Source organism: Lupinus angustifolius, chromosome LG03 (assembly GCF_001865875.1).
Source record: "Lupinus angustifolius cultivar Tanjil chromosome LG03, LupAngTanjil_v1.0, whole genome shotgun sequence".
NCBI classification, from domain to species: domain Eukaryota; kingdom Viridiplantae; phylum Streptophyta; class Magnoliopsida; order Fabales; family Fabaceae; genus Lupinus; species Lupinus angustifolius.
In genome coordinates, this window is record NC_032011.1 from 28,150,330 (window position 1) to 28,162,815 (window position 12,486).

Genomic DNA, 12,486 nt, shown 5'->3' on the forward strand with positions numbered 1-12,486 from the left:
CGTGACATAGTGGTGTCCGAATATGACACCCGGATCTCCTAAACCATCTCAAAGGTTTTGGGGTTAACTTGGGTTTTAAGAAACCCAAGATTTTTATGTTTGAATGCTTTTGAATATGTATGATTGATAATGAAATGTATTGAATATTGTATGTGTGAGAGAGAATACATCGTGACATAGTGGTGTCCGAATATGACACCCGGATCTCCTAAACCATCTCAAAGGTTTTGGGGTTAACTTGGGTTTTAAGAAACCCAAGATTTTTATGTTTGAATGCTTTTGAATATATATGATTGTTGATGAAATGTGTTGAATATTGTACATGAATGTTGTTAAGAACTTTTCTGTGTGCAGGTGTTTGAAAAACCATGTTTAAATGTGTTTCGGCTGTCGAAAAGCGCAAAAATGGGTATTCTGTCCAAGTCCCTGTCGCTTGGGCGAGAAACTCTCGCTTGGGCGAGCACAGTCTCGCTTGGGCGAGGACTGGGCGTGGGACTGGGCGAGGGGAAGTTTTGGTTCTAGAATTCCCTCGCCCGGGCGACAGAATCTCGCTTGGGCGAGAAAGCCTCGCCTGGGCGAGGAAGGGCCTCGCTTGGGCGAGGAAGGGCCTCGCTTGGGCGAGAACGCCCAGGATTTTAATGAGACCCTAGAACTCTCTCGCTTGGGCGAGAGATGTCTCGCTTGAGCAAGGAGAGGCCTCGCTTGGGCGACAGTACCTTCGCCTGGGCGAGGAAGGCTTAGGTTTATTTAAGATTTAAAGATGAATTGTCGCTTGGGCGACTAGTCCCTACTTTGGCAAGGGACAATGTGGAAAGATTGAAATAAGATGATGTTGTGAACAATGCGATGAACCCGGGTATGGTGTGTTGTGATATGAAGGTTGTGGAATGAGATCATGGCTTAGATGAGAAGAATGAGTCCACAAAAGTGTGAAAGCATTGTTTATCTTTATGCCTTGTTGGGCAAGTATTCGACTTGAGGTCGTGAACTAGGGGGTACCCTAGTAAGGATACATGATATCACGGAACAACTATCGACCGACCGTAAGAGACCTGGTCATGTGACCATCCAGGATTATTCGGTGATGAGTTGTAGTGAATGAGATGTACTTTGAACATGTACGGTTGACGTACTATCGGGTTCCACGAGAAGCATTCCTTGTCGGGAGATGGCTTAAGGATGGGCCGATCATGTGTTTGATTAATACACTTGCATTTGACTTTGACTAGGAATGCATTGCATTGTGACCATGAAGTAGTGGAGAGGACATAGACGGGACGACTTAGAGCACCATGATGTAAGTAGGGACGGCACTGATTGGACGGTGATTCACCAACAATGTCTTAAGGGAGAGTCTGGGTGAGACGAGTCCCTTGTATTCCTGGGGAGGTACCCTGTTGGATCGGACAGTTCTCACAGGCCAAACTAGGCAACCTCTGACAACCCCTTGATTGTATTCGAGATCGATGAGATGGATGCCCAGAAAGCGTTTGTACGACCTAGATCCAGGTAGGACTGTTCCTGAGGGAACCGATCGATCTATTTTTTTATTTCCTTGCGAGGATATGTTATTTCGGGTGCGTACAAAGAGGCTTGGTATTGAAACTGTACTCTCGATTATTTCCGATTAGGATGTTGGATGGATATTGGTGTAGGGTGGATAATCATGACATGTTTTATTAGAAAATTTGGTGTGCCAAGTGGCAAATATGTTTGGGTAAAGAAAGGGCAAGATCCCTTAGTTACTAACAAGAAGGGACCCAAAATAACTTGGGTACCCGAAAGAGACAAGTAAATTGTGTTTGCAGGTGTGCCAAAGGACATTTGAGCATCAAGGGATAATTCAGCAAAACATGTTCTACGCACAAGGTTGGTGAGTAGATCAAGGTTATTAAGACCAGTTATTCTGCCAGTGATACCTAACATCAAAGGGATGCAAGTGATGAATTTGATCCGAGAATTTGAAATGCAAATGATGAGAGATTCAGAATAATCAAAGAGTACTTTGATAAACTTCTAGCCATTGCCATCAATGTAAGACTTCTTGGTACTGAATTTTCTGATTCTAGAATAGTTCAAAAGATTCTAGTTACACTTCCTAAAAAATATGAAGCTGCAATTTCATCTCTAGAAATATCTAAGGATATGTCAAGCATCACCTTGACAGAAGTGTTGAATGCACTACATGCACAAGAACAAAGGAGGCTTATGAGGCAAGAAGGATCTATGGAGAGTGCTTTCCAAACCAAATTACAAAACAACAATGGTTGGAATGACAAAAGAAGGAGGCAAAATAACAACTACAAAACTACAGGTTCTGCAAACAAAAAAATACAATAACCAAAGTAGCAACAATGAAGTCTTTCCACCTTGTTCCTACTGCAAAAAAACTAATTATCCACAAAACATATGTTGGTGGAGACATGATGCAAGATGTTATAAGTGTGGCCAGTTAGGGCACATGGAAAAAATACGTAAGTTTCAATAATAACAATGAGAATTTAAGGTTGTTGATGATCAACCAGAAGAAGAGCAATTGTTCATTGTATCATGCTTTGACACTAACAGTTCTACAGAAAGTTGACTCATTAATAGTGGTTGTACAAACCACATGACTTATGATCGAGAGCTCTTCAAAGAGCTTGATAAAACTGCTATTTCCAAAGTCAGAATTGGAAATGGGGCATATATTGCAACAAAAGGCAAATGAACAGTTGAAATTGAAAGTTACACATGTTTGAAATTAATTCATGATGTCTTATATGTTCCTAAAATTAACCTCAACATGTTAAGTGTTTCTCAGTTGATGGAGAAAGACTATAAGGTTTTGTTTGAAGATAAACATTGCATGATTAAAGATTCAGAAGGCAGGGACGTGTTCACAGTTCAAATGAAAGGCAAAAGTTTTGTCTTGGATTTGATGAAAGATGAGCAAGTTGTAATACACAAAGAACAAATAGAAACAAAGTCTACACGCATTGCCTACCGATATGGGAAGCAAACAAGTTTTTTTTCCGCAAAAAAAGACATGGAAAGCTACACAGAAACTGCAAATGATACACACAAATGTTGGACGACCTATGAATACATTATCAGATGTTCCAAGATATGAAGAAGCGACAACTAATCAAAAATTGATAGATGCAATGAAGGAGGAGCTCATGATCATTGAAAAAAAAGACATGGAAGTTGGTAGAGATGCCTAAACACAAGAAAGGTATAAGAGTCAAATGAACTTACATAACCAAGTTCAATCTTGACGATTCTGAGAATAAGCATATAGTAAAAGCTTGAAGTTTACAGTTCCAAAGTCAAGGAGGAGTGTTGATTAATATGACTTAGAATCTGTTAGGAATATTCATTAGGCAATAAGGATGACTATTCATTAAGCAATAAGGAGGAGTATTTATTAGGCAATAAGGAGTATTCATTTGAAAATAAAGAGTCAATATGACAATTATGAATATTTCACCTACAAGATTATAGCACTTATATGACTCATTATACTATTCATGTAGAAATTTATTTTTCTGCATCAGTTTTCTTTTCCATGGTGTATAAATCATGTATCTTATTGATGAATAAGATAATGTCTTATAAATGATACATTTCCTCTCTGCACTTTTGTTTGCTACATAACCAACACATTCACATCATTAGTCCAACCCACACATCAAAGGCAGCACAACAAATAAGTTAATTCAATGAAGTATAGCTCCACATAATACAACAATTCTTATATTAACTGAAGCTTCGAGAGCAAAATTCAGCAGAGCATCTTCACAAATAAATCAATACATAGCATAGAAGTATAGCAACATAATACCATATTGGACATTCATTTCAGTTAATAGCACACAATATCATGAGATATAAAAATAACATAATACTTCTGTAAACTAAATCATTCAATTCTTGTATATTACATCAATATTATCTAAGTATCCCATGACTAGATCTATCACAATATCATGTAGACCATTAGTGAAAGGTTTTGAGCTTTCTTCATTCAATTATTTTTTGTCTAAGCTCAGAATTATTAACATTCACCCTATGGGTATTGAAATATATTTTGGTATTTTAGTAATATTATATTGGGCAAGTAATGTATTGAAACTCACTTACTTTTTACTTGGTTAGTTGAATTGTATATTTTTGGTTGTTAGGTTGGTTAGTTTTTCTTCCTTTTATATAAAACTTTCATTGTAATTTTATCATTCACTTTGTACCTTTAATTCTATTCATTCAATGAATGAAATTCACATTCTTTAATTTCTAATACTTAGAGTCATGATTCTCAAGCTTGCTAGCTTGAACTCTTTGTGCATCCTTGTCCTAATGGGACCCCTATTTTACCTACGACACTACTTGTGTCACCTACAGAAATGTTATGTGACTCCTCCCTTACCTTGATATTTAAACCTTGTTTGTAAAAGCTTCTCCATTTTCCTACTTTCTCACACAATTTTCCTTGGAGAAAATTAAATAATACTAAGCTTAGAATAATTTATTAATTTTTATCTTATTAGTTCTTTCAAAAGTAATAAATTATAAATTTGTGAACTTCCCAAACGATTTGGGCTCAAGATGATAAAAATGTAATGGTATAGTATCTTTTTAAAATATCAAGAAAATTAATTACTCTCAGTATCTATAATTCCCTTAAAAGTGTATTATTTTATTTTTGAACTCATACATTTAATAGAACTAACACTTTTATGCTATTTGATAAATTTTGATTGGTTAGAGACAAATAAAATTTGATTGAGAGCAACTTAAAATTCGCAATAGAAAATTGAGATTAGTTTTAATGAGTCAGAGTCTTATCCAAGTATAGGAGAGAAGAGTGTTTTTTTGCTTTTAAATTTAATGGTAAAAATGTTTTCTCATTATAGGTAAAGGGATACAAATATTATTGTATATGATTTTTTCATAGTACTCTTCTCTCCACAACTGGAGAAGAGTCTGATTAAGTTCAAACAACAACTAGAGTGGATCCACGAGAATAGAACTCACTCAACTTCAATCTATTTCTGATTTTGAAATTTTCCACTTTAGGCTTAGTCCCAAGTTCTTTCAAAGCCTGTAATAGGATGAAAATAGCAATCTACCAAGAACACTATGAAATTATTCTACTCCTAAGAAAGATATAAACTAAGAAGATAATGAAAGAGTAAATTCTTCATATTTCATTAATTGATTTATACATGAACAATATAATATATAAAGAGATAAAGAAATCATAAGATGACGATAATTATACAAGTATCATCATCTAACACGACAAGAACATTCTAAAAATATTAAATACAAATTATTTGATTAAATCTAAATAACTAACTATAATATTCTATCATATCCCCTTTCTAATCATAACAAACATCATAGCATTAGTATACATCCTATCATTACCGACCCTTTAAAATTAACATTGTCCTTAAGGTTGGACTCCATATTGGAATGACCGAAAACCATTTCATATTCCTTTTTATTTGTTCCAAATATTGGTTGTGGAATATGCAAAAGTTCTTCTTGGTCAATATTGATTTGGATGTTAAATTTCCTAACCTTGTTAATAAGAGTGCATGTGACATCCTATGAAAGGCAAAGTTTGGTTGGCACAAATCACTCTGTCATGCAACAGAGCATAGTTGTTTGTGCTTTCTCTCTGGACGGTGAGGATCTTCCTACTTTATCAATCTGTTTGGGACCCTTGCCATTCTCATTTTTGTAGTTTTCTTCCTAAAAATAACAACAAAATTATTAGGAAAACCCAAAAAAATATCAAATCCATAAATCATATGCTTCTTCTCTTCATGAACCTTTTCTATTCCATGAAAGCTTAAAGCACATACCCTTGAAAATGTTTTAGACTCCAAATACAATATTATCTCAATACATTTGTTTCCCTCAAAATGATTTTCGTTACAAAAAATCATCTCTATTTTCTTTTCACCTCTTTCTTTTCCAACACAATTTCGAAATCTAAACTCACATTTTCTTTCCTTGAATGGATATTAGAGGTGGAGATAATGGCTCCCACGGTGGTTTGTGGCTTTGTTGATGGCGGTGGACTGATAAAGACAATAATTTATATGTAATCGCATGCAGCCGTATTAGAGCGGATATGGTCACCAATGTTGGTTCATTCATTGTTGTTGCTTTCGTTGTGACCATCATAAGATTAGTAGTTGATTACAAGGTGATTTTCGAACATGCTTCATCAATACACGGTGGGGTTGAAGTAGATATAGATGAAGACATTTTTTGTTCTTCTTTATTTCTTTTTTGTATCTGGAGATGTTTTTGAGGTGGATATAAAGGCACGATAAAAGTTTGTTTTAGTGATGGTATTGTAGAGATGAACATAAGTTTGTTCTTTGGATCTACATTTGATGTATCATCATTGTTAGTGTGAGAAATTTATAATTGTTTATCCTCCAAATTTTCTTGTAATTTAAGGAGTAATTCTCTTATCTCCTTAAATAAATCTACAATTGGAGGATGGATAGAATGTGGTGTTAGGATATGGAGACTATGGTAGGATGAAGGTTGAGTGTGTGTCATAGATCTGAGGTGGTGAAGGAATAGGTTGTGAATGTGAGGTGTGTTGATGAAGGAAGGAATAGGTTGTGAATGTGAGGTGTGTTGATGAAGGAAATGGATCCTCTCCAGTATTGGAGAGTCCAAGTACTGGATAGGATGATATATGTGGCAAAAAAGTTTTTTAACGATTAGGATTACATGTTATTTTCTATTAAAAATAAATAAAAACTTTTTAAAAAAATTTCATCCTCATATTCTAGTACTGGTTTCTCTGGAGTGGAGTTGAACTCGTTGATGAAAAGGATAATACCTGGAATAAGATGGCTGAGAGGTGAAATAACATGATTGTGGTGGTGGCTTTGGGGATGATATGGGTGTTAGCCATTATGGAAATGAAGGGAAAGGAGAATTAGGTTAGGAGTTATGTTGAGAACAGTGAATATGATATAGGTCATATGATGGATAAAAGTGTGATGGTCTACCAAAAACACTATGAAATTATTCTACTCTTAGGAAAGATATAAACTAATAAGATAATAAAAGAGTAAATTCTTCATATTTCATTGATTGATTTATGCATGAACTAGATAATCTTAAGATGATGATCATACAAGTATCATCATCTAACACTATAACAACATTCTTGATATATTGATGAATACAAATTATTTGATTAAATCTAAATAATTAACTGTAATATTCTATTATATCTCTTTCTAATAAATCTTACAACAAAAAATTATAGTATTAACATACATCTTATCAGCATGATAAGGCAATTCTACCTTATAAAAAAGTAAGAGAAAAATAGTTTGATACCAAAAATTCTATAATGCTCCACAAAAATTAAATTATAGTTCTAGGACGGCTCTCCGGTTAGATTCACCTTCATTCCATAAATAACCATCATATCATATACTCATGTTCTCATTTAATGGTATATGATATTAAACCACAAATATATTTATAAATTGTCAACCCACTTTATCCACTTGCATAAGGACATCAACAAAGGCTTGTACATCCTATGTCTTTACATACTCTTCAATGAACTGGCACATAAAAGTCCTTTTCCAACTCTATTCAAACGCGTTCAGACAACCATAACATCACGAAACATGCCTTGGTATAAAAAAAATCAACTATAAAAATTTTACCTTGTAAGAAGCTATATTTTACCATCAAATGTGTATCTTACATTAAAATAATTCCCCCTTATCATTGACCAGATTTGTTAATATATTTCATGTCACCCCTTATATTTCCCAATGTAGATTAGAATGTTTACAAGCCTTTCTCCTCCTTCTCACCATCCTCTAATTCCTCTTGTTGTAGTACTCTTCAACCCTTCTTATTTGTTCTTCACACAAATTCAATATATAGTAATTGACTTTTACAAGTAATATGGATTTTCTAGACATTCCTAAAGGAAGATCACCAACAAGAAAACTCCAAGGTCCTCCTCCTACCCCTCTTAGAATTAAAAAAGATTCTCACAAGATCAAGAAGACACGATTGGCACAAGTGCCACAATTGTCATTGCCACAACCACCACAACAACGGGAACCAATTATAATTTACACCGTGTCCCCGAAGGTAATTCATACGACACCAAGTGACTTCATGAACCTTGTCCAACGCCTCACTGGGTCAACATCGTCATCATCATTATCGTTATCTTCCACAACCTTAATTCCATCCCCCGCGGCGAGATACACCACAGTAGAGAAGGCTAGGTCTCCTATGGTGGAAAAACAGGTGCAACCATTTGGTGATTATGTAACCCATGTTGGAGGGTTACAAATGGTGAATCAAGGGATTTTGTATCCGGGACCAGCTTCACTTTCTCCCATTTCTTCAAGCTTATTCTCATCGCCATCGTTGGATCCTAGCATGGTTAGCTTCATTCATGAATTGAACACTCCAAACTTTATTTCACCTCACACTCCATCTACTGACTTATTCAACTATTTCGTAGATTAAATAAATACTTATGATTTATAGCTAAATTTGATTACACTTATGTTTCACTTATACACAAGGATTGAATCCGAAGGAAGATAATTAACTAAGTTCTGGTTTGATTTAGTTACAATTTTGAGTTGTTTTGTAGTTTCATACAACATAAAAGAAAAGGGACAAAGATGGGAATTTGTTATATTTTGGTGGCTACGTAGTTGGAAACTTCTTTAAATGGATTTATTGGTGGGCCATTTATGCTTTGATATTCTTATGGCTTTCTATGTTGACATCTTATTTTGTAATGTTGATATTGCATTTGGTTTGTTAATGTTTCACATATTTAATCCCATTTGGTTTGTTGATAATACACATCTAATCCCATTTGGTTTGTATTGGATTCTTTCTCTATATGTTCAGGAATTGCATGTCCTATGTAGTAAACTTTGACCATTGAAAGCATCTACGCACACTTCAGCATCTACCATTCTCTCATTTTCACCATACTGCAATATATTTAGTATATTTGTAGTCGGAGGATAGAGATCACCTATTTCGAAAGATGTCTCACTCCCTGTTTTGAGTCAATAGAAATATTACTTTTATTCATGTAGCAATATGTGATTGACTCGAGACAAAAAATGAGACATCGTTTAAAACAAGTGATCATTATCCCTTATCAAGTGCACAGTAAATGTATATGGTTTGTGGGGGGTAGATTAGAGAGGTGGAAATCCAAAAATAAAGTAAACTCAAATATAAAAAAAATATTTATATTGTTTAAAATAACATATTTTTCTTCTTGTTTGATCAAGAGAAGTTATCAATGATTTTATGGTACAAAACTAGTTTATAACTACAATTTTGTAACTAATAGTTATATTTGTGAAGCTATTGGAAAGCTTAATCTTATATTTGTTTTGTGAAATTATAGTGGAAGCTAAACTTAGCTACCAGAGATGTGATTCTTAATGGGTAGATTTAAGGTTTAGTTGGTAGAATGATATAGATGAATCAGTGGAACACAGGTTTCTTTTTTGTTGCAACTTCTCTTATTTGCATGGTGTGATAATGAATTTACAAGTGATTGGGTATTTTGGAGCCTTATTAATTCAATCATCTCTTGTTAAAGTTATAAGTTATAACATCTATTCTCCAATTTAAGGGGGGTTAAATTATACTTTAGTATTTTAAATTAAAATTATATTTGATTAATAATTAGTTTGAACTTACTTACCTTTTGCATAATAAGCAATAATTGTAAATTTAATTTCATGATTAAAACATATATAAAATAGATTAGTTAGTTATAAATTAGGTATAGTTAAGTATGATGTTTGTTACATAATATGTTGGTTAATTTTTTGTAACATGATTCATTCAAATCATTTTATTCAATTTATTCATTCATGAAATACATAATCATTTTCTTACTCTTTAATTTCTAATATATAATATATTTTTCAAACTTTTACTTTACTTATATATTCTTCAATTTATTCATTCATATTAAATATAGGACAACTTTCTCACAGTTAAATACACAAAAATATTCAAACGTAAATGAATAAATAAAAAACTCTTCTCTATACAACAAATCAAGGTATTCTTTACTCTAAAAAAAGCTTTGATGAATAATATAATACAACACTCAGAAGATAGTCTATTCAAAGTACATATGGTACACTTATTCTACTTTTGCATTACACGTAAAATGCAATTAAAATTTATAGAAAGCATGATATGCGGATTTTATATTTGAAGAGCATTTTTAAAAATATCTTCCAAGCTGAAATGTAGGTATTTTACTCTCTGGCTTTCATAAATAAAAGCAAAATACACTTCACGCTGCTTATGACAGAAAACATGCCTTCTTCATGCACGATCTAGATTTGGAGTCGCAAAGTCAAAGTTTAACAAGAAACTCAACGAAAATTTGCTTATATATGTGTATTTTATAATTAACTGAAACTAAGATGCAGGAGCAGTTAGAGATCCAATAAACAAGAAAATACAAGCTATCAAAATGAAATTGACACGACTATAATAGTGCATGGAGAAACAATATTTGAAAAAGAAGATTTGGGATTTTTGCTAGCCAACAAAATCACATATCCAAAAGATTTCGATCACATAATCATATTTCACCAAATAATATAAAAAATTTATTTTCTATTTTTGTTGAGAAATATTCATTTATGGGTTATATCATTCTTTCATGGATTAAGTGAAAGAAGTCGGGTTTGACACAACTCAAAACCTCAAGGTATTAGGTCTATGAGTTCATCCATTTATATGTTCTTTAACTTATCCACTTTTGTATAATGTGAAACTTCTTCATTCATACTTGGAGTACCCAACAATTTTTATGATTTTTTTTAATTATATTTTTTTGATTGAATTGAGAGATAATGAGACACGCCAATCCTCTCGCATCAATTACTAATTACATGTATATATTGTTCTGAATTACATTTAGTGACCACTTTTTCTTTTTTATTTTCAGACGTTGAATCATCAACTAGCCGAGATAGAATGGTAATAATCGATTATACACCATTGGGCTCTAATCCTTTGATTGCCAACGTTTTAAAACATTTATACAGACCAAATACAATAATTACATGCTTGAATGTGATTTTACTCCTTGAAAATATTTGAAATTTCGATTTTAGTTTCCTATGTTGTTTTTCTTAGTTTTTGGTTCATAACTTAGTTGATAGTAATGATTTTAGTTCATATAACATGTAAATATCACAATTGATCATATCATCAATTAATATGAGGGTGAGTTATATGTTATTGTTAGTCAAATCAGAATGAAGATCATCGGTCCTATTTGGTACCCCTATTGAACATATATGACAAGTCAACGAAGTCTAGCCTGGGTATCGTGGCCAAGGAGGATGACCAAAATGGCCGAGGCACTTTGGACCTGACCAAGGAATCGTGACCGAGGAACATGGGGCGTGACCGAGAAACCATGACCGAGGTGCATGGGACTTGACCAAGGAATCATGACTGAGGCGTATGGAAACTGACCGAGGAATTGTGACCGAGGCTCATGGAAACTGACCTATGAAACGTGATTGAGGCGCATGGAAACTGGCCGAGGATTCATGGTCGAGGCACATTGAACTTGACCGAGGAAACGTGACTGAGTCGCATGGAACTTGACCGAGGAAACGTGACTAAGGCGCATGAAACTTGACCGAGGAAACATGACCGAGACGCATGAAAACTGACCAAGGTTGGCGCATCAGTTGCCCCAACTTGGCACATGAAGACTAACCGAGGTTGGCGCAACAAGATTGACCGATGTTGGCGCACCAAATCTGATCGATGTTGGCGCATCAGAAAACCTGGTCTAGCGCAGACAATCTGAGTGAGGTTGGTGCATCATGACCTTGGCTTGGGTGCACCAAATTCCTAGCCTAGGCGCACCAAGTTTAAAGCTTGGTCCATAAGTTCCCTTTGATACTTTTAGGCACAAAATAATTCTAGAATGGTCTATTTCGTTAAGTGGTTATTAGCTGGTTAAGTTAGTTAGAGGGGCGACCACTTGGGTCACAAGTAAGAGCATAAAGTTTGTACAAATACCCTTTAAGGGTCGCCTTTCAATATGAATTTTCAGATGTATTTTTTCATACAAAAGTAATGGTCTCCATGTAATTAAAAAGTGACACTTCAATAAAAAGAAAAATTATAAAAATATAAATTAACATTTTCATATTACTCATCGAAATTTAATTAGCCATGAATATGAATATATGATTTTTTTGGAACATTTGATCTTTGTTTAGTTAAATAACGAGGAAAAGAGAAGAGTATAAAACTCTAGAAACCTAAAGGGTATTTTGTCCATCAATTGGAGTGCACTATAAAAATTAAAACTTTTATCATACTGAAACATAAAAAAATCAAAACTTTATAAAACAAACTTTACACAATCCATCTCTCATTCTGATGGTGGAGGATGAG

At 33.9% G+C, this 12,486-nt stretch overlaps 1 protein-coding gene across 1 annotated transcript; it reads left to right on the top strand.

Annotated features, from left to right (window-relative positions):
- On the top strand, nucleotides 7,768–8,822 carry LOC109342645 (protein MKS1-like). The gene is made up of 2 exons (XM_019580589.1): nucleotides 7,768–7,907; nucleotides 7,949–8,822. The coding sequence occupies exon 2, from the start codon at nucleotides 7,951–7,953 to the stop codon at nucleotides 8,527–8,529; it is 579 nt and encodes a 192-aa protein (XP_019436134.1). The 5' UTR covers nucleotides 7,768–7,907; nucleotides 7,949–7,950; the 3' UTR covers nucleotides 8,530–8,822.